Genomic DNA, 26,019 nt, shown 5'->3' with positions numbered 1-26,019 from the left:
TGAATAAATACTTCTCTGAAGTACAGATGGCCAATAAATACATGGAAAATGTTCACTATCTGTGGCACTAGAGCAATGTAAATTAAAGCAACGGTGAGATTTCAACTCACTCCAGGAACAACAGCTACCATCAAGAAATCAAATTAATAACAAATGCTGGGGGTGCTGCAGGGAAAAGGAGCCCTTCTACATTTGTTGGTGGGAATATAAACATGTACAATCATTGTGAAAATCAAAGTGATTATTCAAAAAACTAAAACTAGAAATTCCATTTTGCCCAGTTAGGCCCCTTCTAAGTATCCCCCTTCCCCGAGAGTTAGAGACATCATATTACACTGAAACTTTCATAGCCATGTTTATAGCAGCACAACTCATAATAGCTGGAACTTGAAAGTGGTCTATACGTCTGTCAGCAGATGAATGAATAAAGAAAATGCATTTGTACACAATTGAACACTACTTTTCAATAAAGATGGATAATTCTAAGTTATCTGTGGGAAAACTGATGCACCTTGAGACCATGCTAAGTGAAATAAATCAGACACAAAAGCTTAAATATTGCAAGCTTTTTCTTATATGAAAAACACAAAGCATAAATACTTAAAGAGCAAGACGAAAGATATATAGGAAACAGAGAAATCTTTTGCAAATGTGAAGGGGACCAAGAGATAGAGGAAAGAGGAAGGGAGAGGTAGGGAAAGAGAAGTAAAAAGAATTAAGATGTTCAGCTTCTAACTCCAAGTTCTTCTTATTACACATTATGTACATGTACCAATTCCCAATGATGAATATAATCAGTATGTACCGCAGACATGTACGAATAAAAACTAAAATCTGAAAGAAAAAATTTAAAAGAGAAACAACATGAAGGTAGGGAGAAAGGAGGGGCTCAAGGTTGTGCATTTGTAATAAGCGATGGCAATGTTGTTGGTCCACGGACTACACTTTGAGTAACAATAACCTCCAGCCTATATGTGAAATCTGATCTAGTACTCTATTTCAAAATAACTAAGAAACAAACCAAGCATCATAATAGGGGCAAACAAACTATCAGGATTTCTTTATTAACTCTGCAACTAATATAGAGTAACTTGTTTTCATGAAAGGTATAGCTATTTAGGAATTACTAAATTATGGTCACCATTTCTCTTTCTTTGGATCTTCATATATTTATTTTCATTAGTATTTGTTGGAGATAAATAAATACATTCATTGTGGAGAACTGCTGCATATACATATTGTACCTTGATTCTTTATACTTCAACTTCCTGTCCCCTTCTTCCGGTCTCCACCCATACATTATCCCCTTCACATTTTCACAAAGTCTATCTCCCTGCTTCCTATCATCTATCTTTTCTTTTTCTCTTGAAATTATTTATTTTGATTTTTCATATAAGAGAAACCATAGGAGTTGACTAGCAAGCACAAGGTCCTGAGTTTGACCCCCAGTACCGAGAGAGAGAGAGAAAGAGAGAGAGAGAGAGAGAGAGAGAGAGAGAGAGAGGGAGAGAGAGAGAAACCACATAATATTTAACCTTCTGTGTCTCATTTATTTCATTTAACATCATTATAGTCTCAAGGTGAATCTGTTTTCTACCTTCATATATTTTAATCATAAAGACAAGTGAAATGCTACCCACAAAATTAGGAGACTATGATCCAGGGGGATTACTAAAAGCAAAGCAAGGAAAAAACTCAACCCTTCCATTTAAATTGCTTTGGAGATTAAGAAGGAATAAGGGTAGGAGGAGCAAGCACTCCCAGATATGTTCTCTCTGCTCTTGATCTGTACTTACAGGTGAGGTACATGGGAAAGGTTAAGAGGAAAGCCAAAAGCACAAGAATGTCAGCTCCATTTCCTGCAAGACATTCTTAGGGAGATTACCTTACATAGTGTTCCCACAATAGATGAAGTGGGTATGTTGGGCGGGCAGGACAGAGAACAAGCTTTGGTTAGTACACCTTTCTTTCCCTGTTTTCTAATTTCTCTAAGACAAAACTCCAAGATTGCCTGAAAATTCAGCTGGTAAACTGGCAACAAGGGAATAATGAACCCAAGGACAGCTAGACAGGCCTCCAAAGCGACACCTCAGAGAGTTGATAGGGCCAGCGAAAGCTGAGAATAGGCTTAGGAAGAAATTTCACTGGGGTCTGCCAAGCCAAGAGATAATAAAAGCTAGACTAGCCACAATTCTCCACTAGGGTCAAGACTTAAATGATGAACCCAGCCAGCCTGTACCCAAGCACTATGTTAAACCAGGAGACCCCACTGTATCCCAGAATCAGAAAGTCCCTGTAAACTCCTATTTACTCAGATGTCACCTTGGCGATAAGAATGAAGAGGTTCAAGAAGTCTGAAAATGGAGCAATAATCCCAAAAAGTTATTCACTAAAGCGATTATTCCCTGAGAATGTTAATTAATTAATTAGGGAGCCTATAATGAGTTTAATAGCCTGAACTCCCATTTTAAGCAAGTCTTTCACTTGCTTTCCCAAAAAGTATGAGGACAGATGTGTCATAAAAACTACCAATCAGCAGGGGAAAATAAAAGTTGTTTTCTTTTTGTACACATTTACAATAGAAAAAAAAAACTTTGATTATGACTAAGCAATTCAAAGGCCAGAGATGAATTTATTATCTTTGTATCCCCAGTTTTGAGGATTGCACCTGGCAAATTACAAGGAATTAACAAAAATAATGAATCTAAAAACTTTCAGTATGGTAAGGATGACTTCCAAAGAGTAGCTAGTGATAGAGATGTCCCAAAAGCCAAAACCAAAGCAACCAAAGATAGCCTTTTCATTTCTCCAGAAGAGTCTGTTTTCATCGTAGCTAAGATTATTCAGGTTTGATATTTGGTTTGTTAGACACAGTCAATGCTTTGGTGCCGTATTTTGACTCATCAATGTAGAATCAGCACCAGTGTTCCAAACACATAATTCTTACAATGCTCCAATGACAAAAACTTTTAAAACTCAGAACACAAAAGCTTTTTTAAAAGAATCTGTGCCCGATAATTGTGGTCATGTGTAATTCACAAGTTTGGAAAAAGCCTGAGATTTTTCCAAATTTAATGAAATTAAATATATAATGCATTGTAGCAAATGAGAAATGAATTACTGGATTTCTGTGATCGTTCTTGTGGAAGTTTCTGAAAATGACAACTATTTTAGGTGCATGTTATATCAGAAAAATTCTTAGGTAAGGAAACAGTTAAGTTTCTTGTTTTTGTTATTTGCAAAGTATGTATTTTTCATGTCCTCTAGGAAAAGTGTCAGCTACTGTATAGGTAAACAGAAAAGATCACAGATGAGTACATTTATCCACAATGTCATAGAACTAGTTAGCAGCTTTAAATCTCCTTGAATTATGTGCCAATTCTGTTAGCTGAACTCAGAAGCATATTCTTGAATTTCTGGTGACAAATGCTCTAGTCTCTCATTTTGAAATGGACAGAGGCTCCTGAACTTGTGGTAAATAGCTGGGAATCTTAGAAACATAATGAAGATAAGAACTACTCATTTGGAAGGACATTCCTCACAAAATTTTCTTGTATTTGTGCTTAGGTTTATTATGTCAACTCATTCACTCACATATGTTATTTCCTAATGATGTTAAAAGATCTGAAAGCATACCTTTTTGGTACTCTATGAATATGTTATACTATCTATAAATATATAGCAAATTCAAATATACCCTATAAAAGTGTTACAAATCAAACACATCAACAAACGGGGTGTTATTTTTGATACTTGTCCTTAAATTGTCATATACCTAATCAAGTAAAGTCTCCATTAAAAAGTTTTACTCTGTGTGTGTACCTGTGTGTGTGTTGCTTGAGATCAAACACCTCATGCATACTAGGCAAGTTCTCTACCACTGAGCTACAGTCCCAGTCCCAAGAGTAGGACATTCTGTTGTAGACATAATACTCCCATTTTAGAAAGTTTAAAGTCATAGGGACAACAAATTCCCTAACTCAAGTTAGTTTTTGTTAGACAAATACATAATTATGAATGTGTTTATTTTATAGTCTGAGAACCCAGTATCAACAGAGATAAGAGACAAGGCTAGAAAAATAGATATGTAATTTTTTCTTTAGTGCTTAAGTTCAGTTTTAAATACTATGGATGATTACCAAAAATATTTACTAGCATACTACCCACCATTATATTCTACCATTTTAAGAGTTAAAAAGATTCCAAGCTTTTCATCAAAGAAAATACTAAAAAGCTTATTTAGTATCAGTTTTCTGCAGATGGTATATATAGCAATATATTACTTGTGAAGCTAGTACAGTTTAAGAAATAACTCTTTTCACTAACCCTGATGGGAGTTATGTTTGACTAAGCTAAGTGTTTGAATACATAAATGCATTCAGCCTTTGGTATTTAAAGTGAGCATCATTAACTCAACATTTCAACTTAAACTTTGCTTAAACGATAAAGTTTCACCCAAGTGAAATCAATAGGAGATGTGTGTGAATATATGAGGTTTCAGCTTGGCCCACTAAGGAATTTTGATTAAAACAGCCTACCAAATTAAGAAATCATCAAAGCGGATCAATATTGGTTGAAGAAAATAATACTGAAAATAATAATAATACTAAAAACTCCTCACAGTTTTTTTTTAACCTCAGGCTGAGAAATAGATAATAGATAGATATAGAGATATACAAAATATTTGTTAATATATATTAAATATATACACAAGTCTATACATATATGTATTTCAGAATTCATTTCTTTTCTGCTTAAGGGTTCATTTCATACCATCACATTTAAAAACATTAGATTGCTTCCTGAAATACCACCTTGTCTATACTGGGAGTTCTATTAAATGATCCAATTTTCCCAGCTTCTTTAGCATATTGATTCTTTCCCCAAATATTCACTAAGTATTCACTGTTCACATTATTTGAACAGGGAAGTTTGCCTCTGGTTTTCAAAAAGACTAAAGGGATTGGTAACAAGATCTTGCAAAAATATATAGTCAAAGTGTTTTACTGAAGTAAAATACTAATAGATCAGAATTTCCCATCATCCTCTACTCCACATAGCATGTAAGTACAGAAAGGAGATACAACAGTGGCACCTAGCCCAATCACAATATCATTAAAGAATAAAATTTAGCTTTCCAGACATGGAACCCAATATGCACAGTTGCATGTAGAATCCCTTTCCACTCTAAACATATTAAAGTGTGGACACTAATTTACTATTTGAATGAAAATTCATGAGCAACTTCCTCATGAGAAAAGTAGCCTGCCTTTGACATTAATAAATAAAAAGGAATATAGAGTGCTTTCCAGCAGTAATTTTTTTAAATTATTACATATACCTATGTACATGTGAAATGTCTTAGAAAAATAAAATCAAGCCTACAAACTTGTTAATAACTACCCTCACTTTCTCATGGACTATCGGTCCACACTGAAATAAAAAATACAAAGTGCCAAGATAATCCTTAAAATTCTAATCCATAAAAATAAAAAATATCCATGTAGATTTCTGGGTACATTTAAGGGATTCTGTTAGGCTGTCAAGAAGTAAAACCCCTGTCCAAATTTTTAGAAAATATACTGGGTTAAATTCTAATCAAAGGAACTAGAAAGGTCAAGGACTTAGCTCAGTGTTTCCGCCACCTGTCTTGCAAGCACAAAGTCCTGAGTTCAATCCTTGGCACCAGAAAAAAAAAAAAAAAAAAAAAGGAACTAGAACACATTCTGAAGAATATTAGGATCTGTAGTTGTAGTTGGAAAAGATAAAGCAAGATGATACTATGCATTTTTGTTTTTGTTTGCTTATTTTTAAAAGAGAGAAACAGTCTTATGTTAAGTGGGGTCAATATCCAGAACTGCTAGGCAATTCCTTTTGTAAAAGAACCACTCTGTTGTAGGCCTCACTACTTAATAGGCAACAAGGAATATTAACCCTTTGAGGAGATACGGCAGGAGGAAAGCAATCTGAAAATATATGTCAAACAAAAGAATGGTAGCAGAAGTGATATGGAGAGTTTTTTCAACTGGACATTACCTCCTCCATTGAAAGTGACCTTGCTCAGAAAGCACTATGCTCAGACCAGAAGGGGTTTTTGTTTGTTGTTCTTTGGTGCTGGGGATCAAACTAAGGTCCTTGCAAGGCAGGCGGCCGCACCACTGAACTAAATTCCTGGCCAAAGACTAGAAGGTCTTATTCAGTTACTTATAGAAGTGCTCCTACTGAGTTATGCTTAAATATTGCTTCTGCATCCCTACATCAAAAACTTCCTTGGGAATTTGGTTTCTCCTATAGAGATGTAATATCACAGACACCGTCTTCGTAAAGAACTACAGGAGAAATTCTTCTCAGACCTCAGTGGCATAAGAATTTGTGCTGCAATGCATATATATAGTTATTTAATTTCAATTTTGTATGAGTCTGATGATGATTGAGATTTTGCTTTCTTTTTTTTTTAGGTGTGGAAAGCTTAGTGCCAAATCACAGCTCTTGGGGACATGTACAGGCAATGCATGTCAAAAATTTTTAAATATTTTACTTTTGCCTAAATTACTTGAGCCAAATATTTATTTTGTTTTCTGTAACTTGACTCAAATCCTTTGTGGAAGGAGATGGGAAAATGAATAGGGGACTAAAAGTTTAAAAAACCAGTGAAGCGCTGCACTCCAAAATGAATGTGCAGAAATTATGTGCCTTGTTATTCAACAGAAAAACCAGAAAGATTACCTGCAGCAGTAAAATTCAGGGTGATTACGTCCCTTCTCAAGTGGTTAAAGTCATTCAGTTTATCTTATTCCTTAATTAATGTAGAGAAACAAAGACAGTCTTAACCAAAAAATATTTTAAATAGTGGTTTATTTATTTTCATTTGTCAATATTATTTCTCTGGGGGGATGCTTTATATACATTTGTGTATGTAGTTTTTCATACCAGTCCAGAGGCATTTCTTTTCCCACAGAAGAAAATGGACTCATCTTTCATGGCAAACTTCAGCTTTTTGTCTATTTTGTTCATTTTGTTCTGCTTGGTAATAACCTATATATGCTTTTTCGATGTAGGGAAAAAAATGCTATAAACTTCTACAACAAAGGTTGAATTGTTTCCATATTCCTATATGCAAGGTGCAAACCCAACTACAACTCCACAGCTCCCTACAGACACTCCCCAGTTTCCTCTATAGCCAGATAAAGCCTAGTATATGGCTAGAAAGCCTGAGGTATCTTCTAGAACTTTACCTCACCCAACAACTCCCTTGGGAATCCCTCCTGTCCTGGGAAGCAGAGTCAGGAATCATCTCCATGTCCTCTTACTTCAGCATCCTCCAGTTATTTATACCAATCCTGAACACCCACCCTCAACACAGTCACTGCCTTGTAACTGAAATCTTCCTCCCTCTACTCAGACCTCTCCTGAGGGCTAAAAATCTATGCATCTTTTAAGACAGCTTGGATGTTGCTTCTTCTTCTAACTTCCTCGCATTCCTTTTGGTTCTCTGGATTATATAGCACTCCTCAGTCCTCCCACTGTGCATCTTAAAATTTGCTCGTTGTTTTATGAGACTGTATCTAAGTTTCTCCCTCTCCTTCTCCCCCTCTTTTCCTTCTTCCCTCCACACTGAGGACTGTAGAGTCTTATGCATCTTCTTCATCCCTTGCACCTCTATCACTCTAAGGTATAGTAGTTGCACAATAAATATTTCATTCCCTGATTTTTCACATACCTATTATACCACAGGTATTTTGGATATTTCCTTACAAATTATTGTATCTCTTTGATTCAAAACAGTGTGTGACGTCAGCTGGGGTTAACTAAACCCATTTTATAGACTGAGATACTGAATCTTGGAGAGATCAAATGTTCCAATCAAGGTTGCACAGACAAAATGTAGTAGAGAGCCACTTGAATTCTAGTGTTATTTATTCTAGTATGCTTTCTGCTCATTTAAGAAATTAGACTGCATGATGACTATCCCTAAATATTATTCGTGTAGTAATTTTTATTTGGAAGCAATTCAAGCACCACTACATTGTAGTCTAGGATCAAGAGCTTTCACCTGTAGTTTTAAGATAAAAAATAACAGTTAGCTGTAATCCTCAATTTTTATCAATCAAGGTACTCCCTGGAATTCTCAATGATAGTCTTTATTCTGGAAGTCTTATATTGTAGAACAATAAAGATTCTAACTGAAAAAAATATGTCTCATTATACATAGTGTTTAAAACAATCCTTCCTTAAAGACAATGTTATGTCTTTCTAGGGAGTATGGGAAAAGGAAAAGATAGTTTACTACAAGATAAGCTTCTAGCTCTCTCAGCCTCTGCCAATCTATAATCATTATACAGTTGCTCTTGATGATTGAGGGACTCAAACATTTCTGAGCTTCCCATTTCCTGGGCATTTCTACTTGGATGTTCGACAGACCATTGAAAGAACTGTGTCTGAAATCTTCAGCTCCTTAACTTCTTTCAACTCCTGTGGGGCATCCACCATGTCATTAAATGACACATTCATCTGCCAGAATTTACAAGTTTGAAATATGGAAGTCCATTCTTCAATCTCACTTCCATCTATGACCCGCCTCCACTTGGTGACCAATGCTTGTCAATCTAACTTTCTCCTTTCAGTTTCCATTGCTGGCGTCCTAGCTCAGGCTCCATTTCTCATTTGCATGACTGGAATAGCCTCTTAACTTAGCACTGTCTAGTAGCCCATATATTCTGCCAAAATATTGTTCTAAACTGCCAATCTAGTCCTGCAGGACATCCGTTAGTTGTTCCAGCTCTTTCCACATGCTCTCTCCTCTGCTGAAATATACTTGGACCATCCTCCACGACACTTTTCCTGGAAGGCCTTCCTGATTTACATATATATATATATATATATATATCATTTCTTGGGTACCAGTGACTCCATATTCCCAGCACCTAACAAACCTGCACTTAGTAAATGTTCAATGAATATTAAATGTTGAATGATACCAAAGTAATCTGAATCCAAATACTCCTGTTTTCTTTTTCTTCCTTGAGACAATAATTGGGGCAAAAGAATGGCTCCCTCTCGTTTTCTTCATCTGATGGAGCACTGAGATTTGTCTATCCTTTCTGACTTTACTCTCAGATATACACTTTACATTCTCCACTAATTCCCAACCTAAAAACTTAAAATATCCAAAGGAATGTTTCTTCAGCTGTAGCATCAGAATCACTCAAAAGACTTGTTAAGCAAAAACTGCTGATCCCAACTCCCAGATTTTGCAAGTCAGTAGGTCTTGAGTGGGAACAAAAATAGCATTTTTAACAAATTCCTAGGAAACACTGATGTTTCTAGACAAGAGATCACACTTTGAAAACCCTTGCAGCAGTTTCTCAGCTGGGGATTAGCATCAAGACATAATCATTATCACCCACTCCTAACTGAATAAGAATTTTCAGGAGAATGAGACAGGCTTAGGAGTGAACAGGTAACATTAGCTAAGAAACATAACCAAAATGATTTACTTCAAGATTTAGACTATCTTTTCCCCAAGCCTTATAGTCCCACATCCTGCAAGTTTCTACCCTGCTCCCAAGACCTATGAAACAGCAAGCAGCCTGATGACTCCAGATCTTTGCTCCCTCACTCTCAGCCCCACACAGTTTTAGCTATTCATTTATACAGGCAACCATTTTATTAAGCACCTAGCATATGCCAGGCATAGGGGAGAGTACAGTGAACACAATGGGTGCAGCTCTGCCTCATAGAACCCCTCTCATTTGTTTTAAGCTCTCCTGGCATTCTGCTTCCCTGTCTCACTGACTGTACAAAAATACTGATTTGATGCTTTACTCTCTTGTACACTGTAATTCCATGAAGGTAGGAACCAAGGTGTGTCTTTTATAGATGCTCAATAAACATTTTTCAATTAAATTTAAAAGCTTCTATTGACCTAATCCTTTTTCAAAACTCACCTGTAAAACTCTCTCTACCTTCTATATTTCCTGACCTGTTCCAGTTCCCCTGGACACAGAACTGAGTTCTGACTTCCACAAACTGGTCCTCTAAAGCATACAGATTTTTAACTCAATACTTAAATTCCTTTATTCCATTTTATTTATAGATCTTTGTAATCCTACAAAACTGTGACCTTTTCAGTGGTAGGGATAGTTTCATTGTTGCTTTATTAATATCTATAGTTCATACATAGCCTGACATGCAGAAGGAACTTTAAAATATTGTCAAATTAATGAATGAACTAATTTTGTTTTTCTGAGGTTTTGTTACCATTCTTGTTTGTTTCTTACAACAAATACGTATATATTACCCAGGTGGCCTTATATTCCTGGGCTCAGGTGACTCTCATGACTCAGCCTTCTAAGTAGCTGGGACTATAGATGCATGCCACCACACTTGGCTCAATTTTGATTTAAATCTGCTATGCAGTGTTTCCCCAAAATCCTTGGGTTTTAGTGAAATCTCCTTAAGATCATTTCACTTCTTTATAATAGGGAGATACCATAATTCAAATCTCATACAGTGTGGATTATCCACAATATAGTATTCAGGGTACAGCTGAAGTCCTTAAAGAAAAGGCAACGCATGACTTGGATTACCTACTACATTCTTGATGCAAAGTGCTGAGTTGAGGTCTTAGTTTCATTTTAAACTTCTGTCCCAGTCATGTAAGTTATCTGCCCTTTCTGCCCCTCTAGCCTCTCACATACTAAACAAAATACAGCGTTTTTATTCTATCCTAAATTTTAACGGCAATAAACAGGATGCTACTAATGAATTAAATATGTCTGAAATTCTTTAAAAATAAAATCAGACAATGTCTTGACAGGGAGAGGCAACTGAAAAAGAGATAGACGGTTACACTTTATAAAATATACAGAATGTAAATCTTCACAAACTATGCTCAGTGAATCATGCCACGCACACAGTAGGTCCTCAATGAGTATTTACTGGACAAAAGAAATAGTACATTGCACAACCCGATGCTGAACCTCAAACTTCTAGAAAAAGAAGAGGTGGACAAATTCAAAGCTCATATAAGGGAGGAAATTATAATGATCAGGGCAGAAATCAGTGCAATGGAGAATAAGAGAATGATACAAAAAAAATCAATGAAGCTAAGAGTTGGTTCTTGAAAGAATAAACAAAATTGCCAAATCTTTAGCCAACCTTATCCAAACAAAAAGAAAGAAAAGCCCCAAATCCATGCACTTAGGAATTAAAAGGGTGAAATTACAATGGATGCAGCAGAAATCCAGAGGATCATAAATAACTACTTGCAGAAGCTATACACCAATAAGATGGAAAATACAGAAGAAATGGACAGATTCCTAGATATGTATGAATTACCAATGTTGAACGAACAAAGATGACCTAAAAATTTTAAACAACTCAATATCAATCAATGAAATTGAAAACATAATTTAAAACTTATGAACTAAGAAAAGCCCAGGTCCTAATGACTTCACAGCTGAATTCTACAAAACATTTAGAGAGGAAGTACTGCCACTACTGTTTAAATTCTTCAATGAAATTGAAAGGGAATCAACACTCCCAAATTCATTCCTGGAAGCATCACCTTGATCCCCAAAGCAGAGAAAGACCTGACTGAAAAAGAGAACTATAGGCAAATCTCACTAATGAACATAAATGCAAAAATCCTTAATAAAATACTGGCAAATAGAATTCAGATCATCAAGAAGATCATATACCCTGGCCAAGTGGGATTCATCCCAGGGATGCAGGAATGATTCAACATATGCAAAACAACATATATACTATATTAATAGAGCCAAGGACCAAAGCCATATGTTCATCACAATAGATGGAGAGGAAGCATTTGACAAAATCCAACATGCATTTATGATAAAAACCCTACAGAAAATTGGAACAGAGAATCTCTACCTCAATCTGATAAAAGCTATCTATGAAAAACCAACAACCAGTATTATAGTAAATGGTCAAAAACTGAAATCTTTTACACTAAAATCAGAAAGAAGACAAGGATATCTACTCTTACCACTCCTGTTCAATACAGTTTTGGAAATATTAGCCACAGCAATTAGACAAAAGAAAGAAATAAAAGGAATAAAGATAAGAAATGAAGAAGTCAAATTGTCATTATTTGCAGATGACATGATACTCTATACAGAAGACCCCAAGAACTCCATCAAAAGTCTTAGACTTTTAATCTAAATTCAGTAAAGTAGCTGGATACAAGGTCAACACACAAAAATCAATAGCTTTCCTGTACATGAAAAACAGACTCACTGAGAGACAAATGGGATAAACAATTCCTTTCACAATAGCATCCAAAAAATTGAAATACATAAGAATCAACCTAACAAAAGAAATCAAAGACCTCTACTCTGAAAATGACAGCACTCTGAAAAAAGAGATTGAAGAGATCAGTTAGTACTCTTGAAGACATTGGTGTAGAAAAAGATTTTATGAACAATACCTCAGTTGTCCATGAATTAGCACAAAGTATGAACAAGTGGGATATCCTCTTACTAAAACGCTTCTGCACTGCAAGAGAAACCGCCAACAGTGTGAAGAGACAATCCAAAATGTGAGAAAAAATTTTCACCAATTCTTCCTCAGATAATTGTCAACTATCTAGGATATATAAAGAACTTAAAAAAAATCAGACCTACCAAATGTAAAGACCCAATCCAAAAATGGGCATCTGAAATGAACAGACATTTCTCACACAAAGAAGTAAAGATAGCAAATAAACATATGAAAAAGTGTTCAACATCACTTGTCATTTGAGAGATGCAAATGAAAACAACACTGAGATTCCACCTCACCCCAGCAAGAATAGCTACTGTCATGAAATCAACCAATAACAAACACTGGTGAGGCTGTGGGGAAAGAGGAACCTGCTCCACTGCTGGAGGGAGTGTAGACTGGTAAACTACTATGGAAATCAGTATGGAGATGCCGCAAAGGATTGGAGGTCCCATTTGACACAGCTATTCCCCTGCTGGGTATCTTCCCCAAAGAATTAAAAGAATCATATCACAGTGATATTTGTACACCCATGATCATAGCAGCACAATTCGTGATAGCTAAAACTTGGAAGCAGCCCAACTGCCCATCAAAGGGAGACTGGATAAAGAAAATTTGTTTTGTTTTGTTTTTTATAAAATGGAGTACTACTCAGCCTTAAAGAATGATAAATTAGAGACATAGCTAAATGGATGCACACTCAAAAATAAATTGGACACACATGTGTAAATATTGAATAGTTTCTCTGGTGTGAAAAACTGAAAGTGCAAATAAGGTTCAAATAGTATAATTGGTAGTGTGAAATAGGCAGAAAATGTCTAAAGGTGAAGGGAAAGTGGGAAGGGCAGGGGAAAGAATACAAGGGAGAAGAAAAAATATGAAAAAAGAAAAAAATAGAAAAAAGTTTCTGACTGGATAAAGAAGTTGTGGTTTTTCTATAAAATGGAATATTACTCAGCCATAAAGAGCGAGAGAATAGATTCATTCATAGGAAAATGGATACATATTGAAGATATACTCCTAAGTGAAATAAATAAGTCCCACATGTGTAAATACCGAATAGTTTCCCTGGTGTGAATATTCTGCAACAATGCATAAGATTCTAATAAGATTACTGACATTTAGAAATGGGAGGAAAGGAGCTAAAGGTGTAGGGAAGGTGTGATACGTAGGGGAAGAACAAAAAGGGAAAAGAAAAAAATGTGAGAGAATGAAAAGATGAAAATAAAGTGTTTGTAGATGGGGAGGGGAGGAGGGGGTGAAGGGAGGGCAGAGGTAAGGGGAAAAAAATGAGAATCAAGACTTGCCATGTAAAGGTACATGATCCCAACAATGAATGTAACTGTACTGTATCCCTAAATGTACCAATAAACTCAATTAAAAAAAAAAAAAAAGAAAAAAGAAAAAAGTTTCTGTAAATAGGGAAAGATGAAGGAGGTATGGGCAGGGATATGGGGAAAAAAATAAGAACCAAGATACATCACGTAAAGGTACAAGATACCAATGATGAATGTAATTATATTGTTTACCTTAAATGTAATAATAAACTTAATGGAAAAAAAGGAACGAGAAATTAGAGACATTTATAGCTAAATGGATGCGCATTGAGGTGATATGCTTAAGTAAAATAAATAGGACACACATGTGTAAATACCAAATAGTTTCTCTAGTGTGAGTAATTGAAAGTGTAAATAAGGACTAGAAGGTATAATAGACAATGTGAACTAGGAAAAGAATGTGAAAAGAGGAAGGGGACATGGAAGGGGTAGAGGAAAAGAAAGAAGGGAATGGAATAAATATGAGAAAAATAAAAAATGGAAACAAAGTCTTTGTAGATAGGGAAGGGTAGAGGAGTCGAAGGGAAGGAAGGGGAATAGGGAAAAAATAAGAACCAAGATGGATCGTGTAAAGGTGCAAATTTCCAATGATGATGGTCATAATATTGCATACCTTAAATGTATCAATAAAACTAATTTTTAAAAAAGAAAGAAACAATACAGTTGATAAGTGCTTCTCCTTAAATCTGAACTTACTGACTTCTGTTATGATTGAGAATCCCCAGAGACTCACATCGCAGGCCCCTCCAGGAGCCATGACTCCATTCTGTGATGCTGGAGCCAGGGCCAAGTAACTGCTAAGGTGAACACAGTCTAATACTAGAGGTCATACAGCATCACATGCGTTCAGAGAAATCCTGCCACCACACACAAGCACGACTGCTAGCCATACAATTCGTAGCTGAACATAAGCTGTGATATATCACCTAATACACTTCTCCCCATCAAACCAAAGAAGTTTTAAGTTCATTTCTTGGAACAGCTGAGTCTTCCTTAAAGTATTCTTATATCTTTTTCTACTGTGCTAGTATGTATATTCTTCTTAGCATGCATGTAGGCACTGGGAAGAAATAAAAATATAAGAATTGTATTACTAATTTAATTTTCTGCTTGGTGTACTGGATATCTGCATATGAAATGGAGACCTTGGAAAGCCCACACTATTCCCACAATTACTTATTAGAAACAATGTTCATTTTATGTAACAAAAAGAACAGTTAATGAAGTTTAGGTATCTTTGGGGCAGATAATTTTTCAAGGCTATGTTCTTAAGGCTTCAAGATTAAGGACTTGACTGTGGGAGCTGAGTTTTAGGGGCAGGACACCCCAGATAACCTCACCCACATGCATTTCTCAAACAATGCTTTCCTGTATGTAAACAGAAAATAGAAAGGAGTATATAGTTTTTGTTCTTAGTATTAAATAGCTGGCTTTTCTTCAGTGCACGCTGAAATTTCTGCACAATACACAGCCTTCAGCACCCCAAGGAGCATAAACAAAGGATATCAGGCAAGTTCACCTACTCCCACTTCACAGAACAATGCTTGTTGTTAACTAAGCAATTCCCAGAGCAGATTTATGATTCGTTGAGCCCAGAGTAAGTACTCAGGTTGGGTCTTTGGAATCTGGGGTTAGAAGCACATGATGCTGCTCAATCCCCAGGGCTTTTATAAAACACAAAAATGTGACCTAAAGTTTGTGCCTTGTGTGTACAGCAGAGACTATTTAGGCATTTGCAAAAATTAAAGCACATTAAGACCTCAAAACAGTTTACTGTTTGTGCTATAAGATTAACCTTTTTTTTTCTTTCTGTGGTTACAATTTTTCTCTGATGAGTAAATGTCTAGTGAATCAAATAAAATGATTCAACTACATATATAACATGTCTTATGTATAAAAAACTGACAAGGTAACATTTAGAAAAATTTGAAAAATCCATTCTCATTTCCTACCAAAAAAAAATCATTCTCATTTCCTAAAAAATTAAGACTGCGATCATTTTCCTGTAATCTTAGATATTACATTTTTATAATAAGACAAAATTTGCAATATATGTATTTAATTTAACAGAAAACTTTGAAGGTCCAATTAGAACTATTACTACTTTAAAATTAAAATACACAAAACTGTGTGCAAAGGTTTCTTTCCTCTTGCCTTATCAGGGAATATCCTGGCTAGAGTTACACTCCATGGGTTTACATCATGCTATAAACATGAAATGTAATTTTGGAGAATAGTTCCTTCCCCTTGTTATCTGGCTCTTTATGAAAGTGAAGTAAGTTACCGTTTCCATTTTTATGAATATTATTATTATCAAGTTACTAAAACTATGAAATAATTGACTTTCATCATTACTCTTTTATTGTTTTGTAAGCACCTATTAAATATTAGAACAGAGCCAGAAAAGAGAAAACATAGATGATATATATTATAATTACATTTTATATATGATTACATAACTTTGAAGAAATTTGGAAACATCTCAATCCATGAGTTAACTACTGAATAATATACGTAGTTAGCACTTTATAAATACAGCTATATCTCAGGCAGAATGAAATTGTTGATAAGTCACTGAAGGTACTGAGTCCCTTCACATGCCATAGACAATCCAAGTGCTTGTCTGTAATTTCAATTGACTTTATGTAAAGATAAGTGGCTAGCCTATGGTCTCCAAACAATTATTTAAATTTAACTTTAATAATTTAAATTATTTAATTTTCTATGTTACTGAGGAAAGTTATGGCTTACCAAATTTCCAAAGAAGTTCTGGTGCTTAAAGGTTACCTAAATAGTTTTTAACATCAACCATGCAGTTTAAAGGTGAAAATACAATTAAAAAACCAATTATTAAAGAAGACCTATTAGTCTCAAAAACAGTCACAAAATCACAAGGCTTTTGTTGTTGTGGCTGTTGTTTTGTTTTGTTTTTATAAAGTAATAGTAATATTTAGGAAGTTCTGGGTCAGAAGACAGAAGCTGATAAAAATTCAGAGTCTTCAATTCTGGCATAAATGGAAAACAACATAAATGCCTGGTCTACTGAGCTTCTCCTTGTCTGTTAGCTAGAGAAGAAATGCTTGTCTAACACCTACCAGTGGAAATTCATTGAAAAAAATAGATTAGTGAGAATAAAACAACAAAAAGAATAGTTCCTTACCCATTGCTTCCTACTGAATGAACTTTTGACATATCAGCAAATTCTTCTTTCCTCTTGCTGCTGCTGGTGTACTGCTCACTGTACAGCTTGAGGGACATCTGCTCAACAGCATCTCTTTGTGCTTCCAGGTAGCATAGCTGAACCTCAGCCTGGAGAGAGACAAAAAGGAACTGCTGCTTTAATCCAGAAGGAATGCATCTCAAATGAGGTGTAACAACTCAAAAAATGAGAACTGTTCACATTGCTATACTGCTCTTTTTAGGTTGGATTTAATGGGATCAACTGGGCATATGACAGAATTATATTTCATATTTGAATCTTGTAAGTTCTTCCTTAAAATATGACCTGAATAAATGAACTCCCAGAAGGTTCAGTAAATATCACAAATATCCCTGAGATCACAATACTGTGTAAGACTTCACGTATAAATTGTGTGAAATTCTTTAAAAGGTTCATCCTCACATTGTCAAATATGCAGCACTTACTTTTAAAGATCCACATCAACCCATACATTACTACTGTATATAAATATTATATATTTATAATATACATATATACTGAATGCATCTTTGTTTTCTTTCCTGGAGAGAATAAACAAGCTTAATATTAATTCTAATACCTCTTAAATAGCAGAATAGAATTCCTTTCTTACCCTTTTTGTGTTCTTTGCATTTTTGCCTTCATAATTTTAAGTCAAAGAAATAGTGATTTTTTGCTTATATACAGGTCTGAATTGTTAAATCTTTCATAGTTATTTGGCACTCACTGTAAAGGAGAGGTAATAAGTTCACCATGATGTTTTCTATCAAACTAAGTCCAAAGGAAAGATAAAAATGAAACAAAGCTTTTGTAAATATGAAAGGGAAGAAGGGTTGAAGGAAGGGGTGAGGAATGGGAAAAAATAAGAATCAAGACATGTCATGTACAGGTACAAATTCCACATGATGAATGTGATCACTGTGTATATCTAAATTCTACCAATAAAGTTTATTAATTTAAAAAATAATGCTGAATAATATTTGGCCTGGAAATGTAATGAATAGGTACTTTATTTATCACAGCTGTTATAATCCCTGTGCCTTTAGGATTTCCTAGAACACCAGATGAATGAAGTCTCCTCAGGGGTTTTCATATCCATGGTAAAAAAAGGGACCGGAGCAATACTGAGTTCACATATTTTGTGAATCTAAAGACTATTCTTTCAGTGTGCTTCCTGAAATCCAAGTATATTCTTTAACATTTATGATGAACCTTAAAACTGCTATTTTGTAATTTTATCACACAATCTCTTAAGAAAAACAGTTGGGGTCAGCAGTTGAGTAGTCTCTAGAAGTCTAGAACATGTAAGAAAAATTATGTCAGATATGATCTGTTCTCCCTAGGATCTAAAGTCAACTCAGGCCCTTTGCCTGATCTCATTTTACAGACCTGACTATGGATAAAAAGAGAGTATTATAAAGTGGCACTTGCTAGAAAAGCCAAATTAGGACTATGTAAAGAAAACAGTTTATGAGAAATAAGGTCTGAAACTATTCTAGACTTCCCACGGTGCTGATTTCCACAAGTTATGAATGTGCTAGACTGGCAAGTAAGAACTTAAAGAAATAATGCTAATATTATATAACTGAAGATTCAGAAAGTAGTTCAAAACTGTAATTGGCCTATTAATTTAAGTAAATCATTATTTCTCATACCCACTGGCTTGGATAAGAAGAGACTCATTTGGATTAAGAATTATGACAGGGCTGGACATGGTGCCATACACCTGTAATCTCAGCAGTCTTACAGGATGAGGCAGGATAGCTGTGAGTTCAGTCCCAGCCTGGGCAACTTAGTGAGTTAGGGAGACTTTGTCTCAAAATAAAAAATAAAAAGGGCTGGGGAAGTAGTTCAGTGCAGAGACCATTAGTTCAATATCCAGTATCAAAAAAGAATTGCATTAAATACTATATAAAGAAAAGGTAATATTACATAGAGTAGGAGGTGTGGCTGGTGGAAAGGCACAAAGAAAACGCAAACTCTATTGCTAAACTGCATCTTTATAGAATGATATAGAAGAGGGGTATGCAGAACATGGAAGGCGCGTATAGAAAGTGCCAAGTAAGAGTTTTGTAAATACCATAAGATCAGGAGGAATAATACTGATCTCAGAATATATATTTAAAATGTTAAAACTGACTATAGAGAACTGATTAGAAAAACAAGAGAACACAGCCTTGAAAGGAGCACACAAATTCACATGCAATAAATGATATACCAGATATCGAGCAAAGAGCTTAAAAACAACAGTCTCAAATACCACCTCCTTCCTTCCACTGAAAAGCTACAAAATTTGGATTACTTTAGGACTTACTAAATAAAACAGAACTCTTTATCCTCATTTTCACCACCTGCCCCAAATCTCTCCATACTTAAGACCTTATAGATGTCACCATCTATTTATTGCTCAGTTCAGAAACCTAACAATCTCTTTTGGCTCCCCTTCATTTCCCACAGCAAGTCACTCTTTAAGTTGATTCATTTTCCAAAATGTCTCCTCAATCTGCATTGCTTCCACCTTAGTCCAAGCTTTTACCTTTCACCTGCTATCCAACAGTTATCTTCTAACGTGTGCTATTTCTTCTTGCTCACTCCTATGCCTTCTACCTCTTCCCTTACTTTGGCCAGAGGGGTCTTTATAAAACACAAGCTGATTTAGTACTATATTTGAAATAAACACTTTTTCCCCATTGTCTAGGAGATCTATTTATTTCCTACTTCAGACCTCACTTCTTGCCTTAGACTTAGTCTCCTTCTGGATCACCATACCCGTGTAATCCCTGCCTTCTTTCAATTCTTTAAACATTTTGGTTTTTTTAAACAATTCTTTCCTGCCTCAGTATCTTTTGCATACACAGTGTTGTCCTCTTTTTCTTAAACATTCTTTTGACAATGTGTTCTCATTCTTCAGCTCTTATCTGACACAATACTTCTCAAAGAGGCCTTCTTCGATGACCCTATGAAGATAGAGCTTCTTCATTTTATTTCAGAATCACTTTACTTTCCTCCATAGTATGTTTTAATTTAAAACTCTTGCATATGGTGGTTTAAATTTATTTTTGTCTCTATCTCAAGAATCCAAGCAATATAAGGGACATCTTTCTTTGGCCATTTTGCAATCCAAGCACTTTAGGAGTATCTAGAACATGAAAGGTTCAATAAATAATTGTTGGATAAATAAATTGTACATTCATTCATTCATTCATTTATTAGCCCTATGTTCACTGAGACTCTATCAAACCTCAGGAACTATACCAAGTATTCTGGGTACAAAGGAGACTACAAAGTGGCCACTTCTGAAAAGAGCATTGTGGTGGAGGACGAAGCCACACTAATACATAACTACAAGACTGCCAAGTGAAATGGATTGTGGGGAAATATGGGAAATAAAACAGTTTACTCTTGAAGATGGGAATGAGCAGTAAAGGCTTGATAGAAGTGGCATTTGAGCCAGAACTGAGATAATGAACATGATTTTATCAGGTGAGGGAGCAGATGAATATATCATAGGCAGAGTAACTCATTTGTTTAAGGTTGTGAAGTCATTAAAAGTATGGAGCATGTTCAAAGAATGGCAGATAGAGGCAGTTAAATGAAGAGGCTAAAGTCAAAGGATAGACTACAAAATATGAAGTTAGAGAATTCAGACACTATCCTGGACACAGTGTGGCAAAAAAGTTGTCATTCTTTCTGTAATGGCCTTAGTCTTCCACCTTCTGCCTTCTGTCATAAGATAGCCATCTAAATAGGCTTGTGAATCTCTTGCAATTGGCATACTGTGAAAATACCATGGTGAGAAGGGAATCAGCAGTTACTACAAGGCTGGGAGCCCAGCATCACAAAGTGGGAATGTCAAAGAGATTTTATTAACTAGTATCTCAAGTAAATAAGTAACTTAATATTATAGACTAAATTGTGTCCCCTTATTCCCAAATTCATACACAATGTGACTAAATTTGGATATAGGGCCTTAATGAGATATTAAAGTTAAATTAGGACACTTGTGGAGGGTCTTACAAGAAGAGAAGACACATCAAAAGTGTATACACCTTGAGGAAAGGCCACAAAAGAATACAGTGAGAAGACACCCCTTTACAACCCAAGGACGGAGGCCTTGCCAGAAACCACACTTATGAACACTTTGATCGTGGACTTCCAGCCTCCAGAACTGAGAAATAAATTTAACCACTCTGTGGTATTTTGTTATGGCATCCTAATAAAGTTTGAAATGCTACATTTCACCTGAGATTTAATAAAATTGCTTTGCAACTTATCATTACTAGCATGTTTCCCCCATTTATTTTATATTCACCTAGTGCCTAGATCACTAGAGATATACCTCTTCAAATTTATACTATCTGAAATGAACAGACTTTTCTCAGACAAAGAAATAAAAGCAGCAAGTAAAATATATGAAAAAATGCTCCACATTACTGGTCATTCAAGAGACGCAGATGAAAACAACACTGAGATTCCACCTCATCCCACAAAGAATGACTGCTACCAAGAAATCACACAATAACAAATGTTGGCGGGGTTGTGGGGAGAAAGGAACCCTTCTCCATTGTTGGTGGGAGTGCAGACTGGTGCAATCACTATGGAAGTCAATATGGAGATACCTCAAAGAACTAGGATTAGAGGTTCCATTTGACCCAGCCATCCCTCTGTTGGGTATCTTTCCAAAAGAAGTGAAAGAATCATACCACAGTGATATATGTGCACCCATGTTTATAGCAGCACAGTTTGTAATAGCTAAAACTTGGAAACAGCCCATCTGTCCAACAATTGGAAACTGGATAAAGAAGATGTGGTTTTTTTTTATAAAATGGAATACTACTCAGCCATAAAGAATGAGAAAGTAGATTCATTCATAGTTAAATGGGTACATTTTGAGGATACACTTCTAAGTGAAATAAATAAGGCACGCATATGCAAATACTGAATAGTATCTCTGGTGTGAAAAACTAAAATAGTACTCAAGATCCTAATGGGACAATTAGCAAATAGGAAGAAAAGGACCAAAGGTGCAGGGACAGTGAGAAGGATAGGGAAGGGGGAATAAGGGAAAAGGGAAAAAATATGAGAAAATGTAAAAATGGAATTAAAATGTTTGAAGTGGGGGAGGGGAGGGGAGGGTGAAGGAAGGATGGGGACAAGGGGAAAAAATGAGAACCAAGACCTGGCATGTAAAAGTACAAGATCGCAGTAATGAATGTAGCTGTACTGTCTACCTAGAATGTACCAATAAATTAAATTTTTAAAAATTAAAAATAAAAAATTTATACTATAAATTATAATTTAATCAGAACACAAGACATGGTGTTCTAAAATATTTTATTTAAATATACAGTGATCTAAATTCAATAATTTTCTTTGGAGCCTGTATTATAACTCAACCATATACTTCTAACTCATCTTGTATATCTAACAACAAAACAGCTGTGATACATTATTTTGTTAGATTTAGGAAAGTTAACAATCTTGAAGGACGATATGTATACTCACTTTTATAATCACATACAGATATATGATTCATATTTGTCCTAAGAAGTACTAATTTAGTTCAGAAATATTAACAATTCCCTTTATCTCCACATATCACAAAAACCTTTGTTGGGTTAAATATCTTGGTAATATTAAAGTTTATGCTACGTTTTCTTAACTCATATCACTGTAGACCTCCCTAATCATTCATAATAGACCTCATAGGTTCCCACCAATGCCTACCTGCATGTAGGTCTTCTGTATCTGTGAAAGAGTTCAATATTTCTATGTAAAGCCAATCCTTCCATTTGTGCACCAGATACCCTCTGATGTACTCAAAGACAATTGATAATGGACTTTCTTTTTACATCAAATTTTTCTATTCCACTATATTATTTACAATAGGCCATTAGCTCCCACTCCTGCAAAATCTATCTTCTACATATAGCCCCAATTCTTTGTTCTCTATTATGGCAAAACCACTTCCTCTTGTTTTATCTACATTGTTGTTTCTAATTTATCTTTTTTTTTCTCTTGACAATCTACCTTTTTTCTCTCTAGGATGGCCTTTGTCCACATTCTCCTTGGTCTTTCGTCCACATTCTCAGTGGTCTTTCCTCAGTCCTTAATATATTCCCACCTGCTCCAGCAGGGTTAGCGGATGTGCTCTGAAGGCATTTGCTCTTGTTTGCCTGACAGCTCAGTCATTCATCTCCTCAGGTTTTTGCTGAAATGTCATCCTATCATCTAGGCCTTCCCTGACCTGTAATTTAAACTGAAGCTTATTCTCATCCTTAACATCTCCTGTTCTTTCTACAACTGCAAAATATGTAGCCCAGATATGCTATTTATGTTTTTAATCTTTCCTCAGTAGATTGGAAACCCCATAAGGGCAAAAACATTTGTCCATGTGTTTGTTGCTGTAGTCTTAACATTCCACATAGCCCATGTAAGTAACAAGCATTCTATATACATTGTCTGAATACATTTTGCTGAGTTTGAACATTCAAAATGATTTAATATGAACAAAGAAATAAAATGCTTTGAAGTCTGTAACTTCAGCTTGATTTTTTAAAATTGTTGGCTTCGTTCTCTCTTAGGAGATGTTTTTCTTTGCCAGAGAAGAAAATTATTAAAATATATATCTTGCTTACTATTCTCTAGGAAAAAAGAAAAGTTTATTTAATTCAAGTTATTTGGGCTTTTGAAGGAGACTTTGATAACATCACAATTTGTATTTGGAAGACTCCATACTAGCTTAGGAAAATCATGAGGATTCTTCAATATAATGAAGGTAAACTCTACTTTTTCCAGTCACAATTTTGTTATTGGGATATTTTCCTACATTTACTACACAGCTTTTCTTTAAACTCTCAGTACAGTATATCTAAGAATACACCTTTTCCTTTACTTCATTAAGCAAATATTTACTATGCCTTCCCTCTTTCCTCCCAGTAGTATCCCTCTTAAGTAACTAGCTCAGATTGCTTCCTGTTTCTGGAAACACATTCAGGTCTCAAGACCCCCATAGATTCTGCCAAGAACTTCCAGGGTTGATTAGAATCTGGGCTTGGAAATCTTCACTCTTTTCTTTGGCAGAGTTCCCCATACTCATTCCAGGATTTAGAGTTCTCACATTTACGGTGTTTTTTCCCTAAGACCTATTTTTTTTGTTTTGTTTTTTGCCTTTTGCCTTTTCTTATCATTATTGGCAGTTCATAATTTCTTAAAATACACACCTTTGGGATTGAATTCATAGTAAATTTCCCTGGTCCATAAATGAACTCTCTGTGGACACTAATTCACATATCCATGATTACCTACATTCTGGCTAAATCCAAATAACATTTGGTGCTACAGAGAATGAGAATCTTGTTTTCTGCAGCTTTGAATGTACAATGGAGTGGCATACACAATTTCCTCCAACAAAGTCAGAAGTAGGAATCATAGGATTAAAGGAGTGATATATTTCTTTGGAGTCTTCATTTAATCATTGAACAAATATATCCTGAGTGTCTTATACATGTTAGCAATTATAAGATACAAACCTAAGTCAGACAAGGTGTCCAACTCTCAGAGAACATATAATCTACAGAGATTAAACAGAAAAATTATTGTATGTTAAGTGGAACTCACATAGTCATGCAAAGATAAGACTAATATTACTCTTCAAAAATGCTGTCAATGGAACAATTAGTAAATTCACACACACATATATTGGTACTGGGGACTGAACTCAGGTCCTTGTGCTTACAAGGCAGGCAGCAGAACCACTGAGCTAAATCCTTGGCCCTATATATCAAAATTTTAAAGACTCACAAAGCTATTTCATTATTATTATTATTCAGTAACATTATTGTATGTACTAATAACATTTTAGTTTACTGTAATATATTTGTACAAAAAACACACATATATTGGTACTGGGGACTGAACTCAGGTCCTTGTGCTTACAAGGCAGGCAGCAGAACCACTGAGCTAAATCCTTGGCCCTATATATCAAAATTTTAAAGACTCACAAAGCTATTTCATTATTATTATTATTCAGTAACATTATTGTATGTACTAATAACATTTTAGTTTACTGTAATATATTTGTACAAAAATTTGACAATATTGACAGTTCCAGAAAACCTAGTCTGAGGTTATCAAGGTTTATTTATACTTCTCATGTCTGTATGCAAAAGATAACTGACTTTAGTTAAAAATACTACATTTATATCTTTAAAAGTTTATTTTATCAACTTATTGCTTATAAAAATTTAAAACATTGTAATATTTAAGAAATTCAATTTAAAAGCTACATTCTTAATACAGTGGACCCTGAAGTTATGATTGGCCTCACATATGAACAACTTGGGTTACCACCAGAATTTTAGTTTTAACTTACAATTAAATTCTGGAGTTACAACCCTAATGCCAATCTTTCCTGTGTGGGTTAATTGAGAAATCTTAGGCCAATGTCTCTCCAAGGACACCAACATCTGCCTAAAAGAAAATGTGGCCTGAAATTGTCCAGGGGAGAGACCGAAGGCTGTGTAGAGAAGCTCGAGCCTTCAACTGACCCTGTGACTGATGACACTGTCACGATAGCAGGGTCCACAGGCTTGCAGCGGTGATATGAGGAAATGGTGGAGGAGCGCTCAGAGGAATTGTCTACAGAGGAACTTTGGAAACTTCTGGCTGAGCAACAGAGAAGGGCATATGGGGAGCTTTCCGAAGAGGAGGGGAGCATCAACAATAAGTACAGCATAGTCCTTCTTCTGAAATAAAGGAGATCATGAAAAATGGACAGAGCTACAAACATTTGGAGAGAAAATCCACCCGGACAGAGAAAAAGCCAATCACTGCATTTACTTGCTTGATGACAGTCATATCATACTATAGAACAGTGTTAAAGAAAACACAGAAACATAACCTTAGACCAGTTTTTAGTTTTGAAAAGTTTGAGACTTTAGTGAGCCAGAAGCAGGTGCTAGTGGATGACAGACTCTC

At 35.3% G+C, this 26,019-nt stretch overlaps 1 protein-coding gene across 8 annotated transcripts in view; it reads right to left on the bottom strand.

Annotated features, from left to right (window-relative positions):
- The window catches only part of Akap6 (A-kinase anchoring protein 6), a 577,020-nt gene that overhangs the window by 128,060 nt on the left and 422,941 nt on the right, over positions 1-26,019 (bottom strand). For all 8 annotated transcript variants that reach the window (XM_033765130.1, XM_033765126.1, XM_033765127.1 and 5 more), the window contains one exon: positions 17,002-17,150. In XM_033765130.1, coding sequence (XP_033621021.1) covers positions 17,002-17,150 — 149 coding nt within the window. The remainder of the gene's footprint in view (positions 1-17,001; positions 17,151-26,019) is intronic.

This window comes from Fukomys damarensis, unplaced genomic scaffold (assembly GCF_012274545.1).
Source record: "Fukomys damarensis isolate Sample0158 unplaced genomic scaffold, DMR_v1.0_HiC HiC_scaffold_17, whole genome shotgun sequence".
Taxonomy (NCBI): domain Eukaryota; kingdom Metazoa; phylum Chordata; class Mammalia; order Rodentia; family Bathyergidae; genus Fukomys; species Fukomys damarensis.
This window is presented reverse-complemented; position numbering and strand designations above follow the sequence as displayed.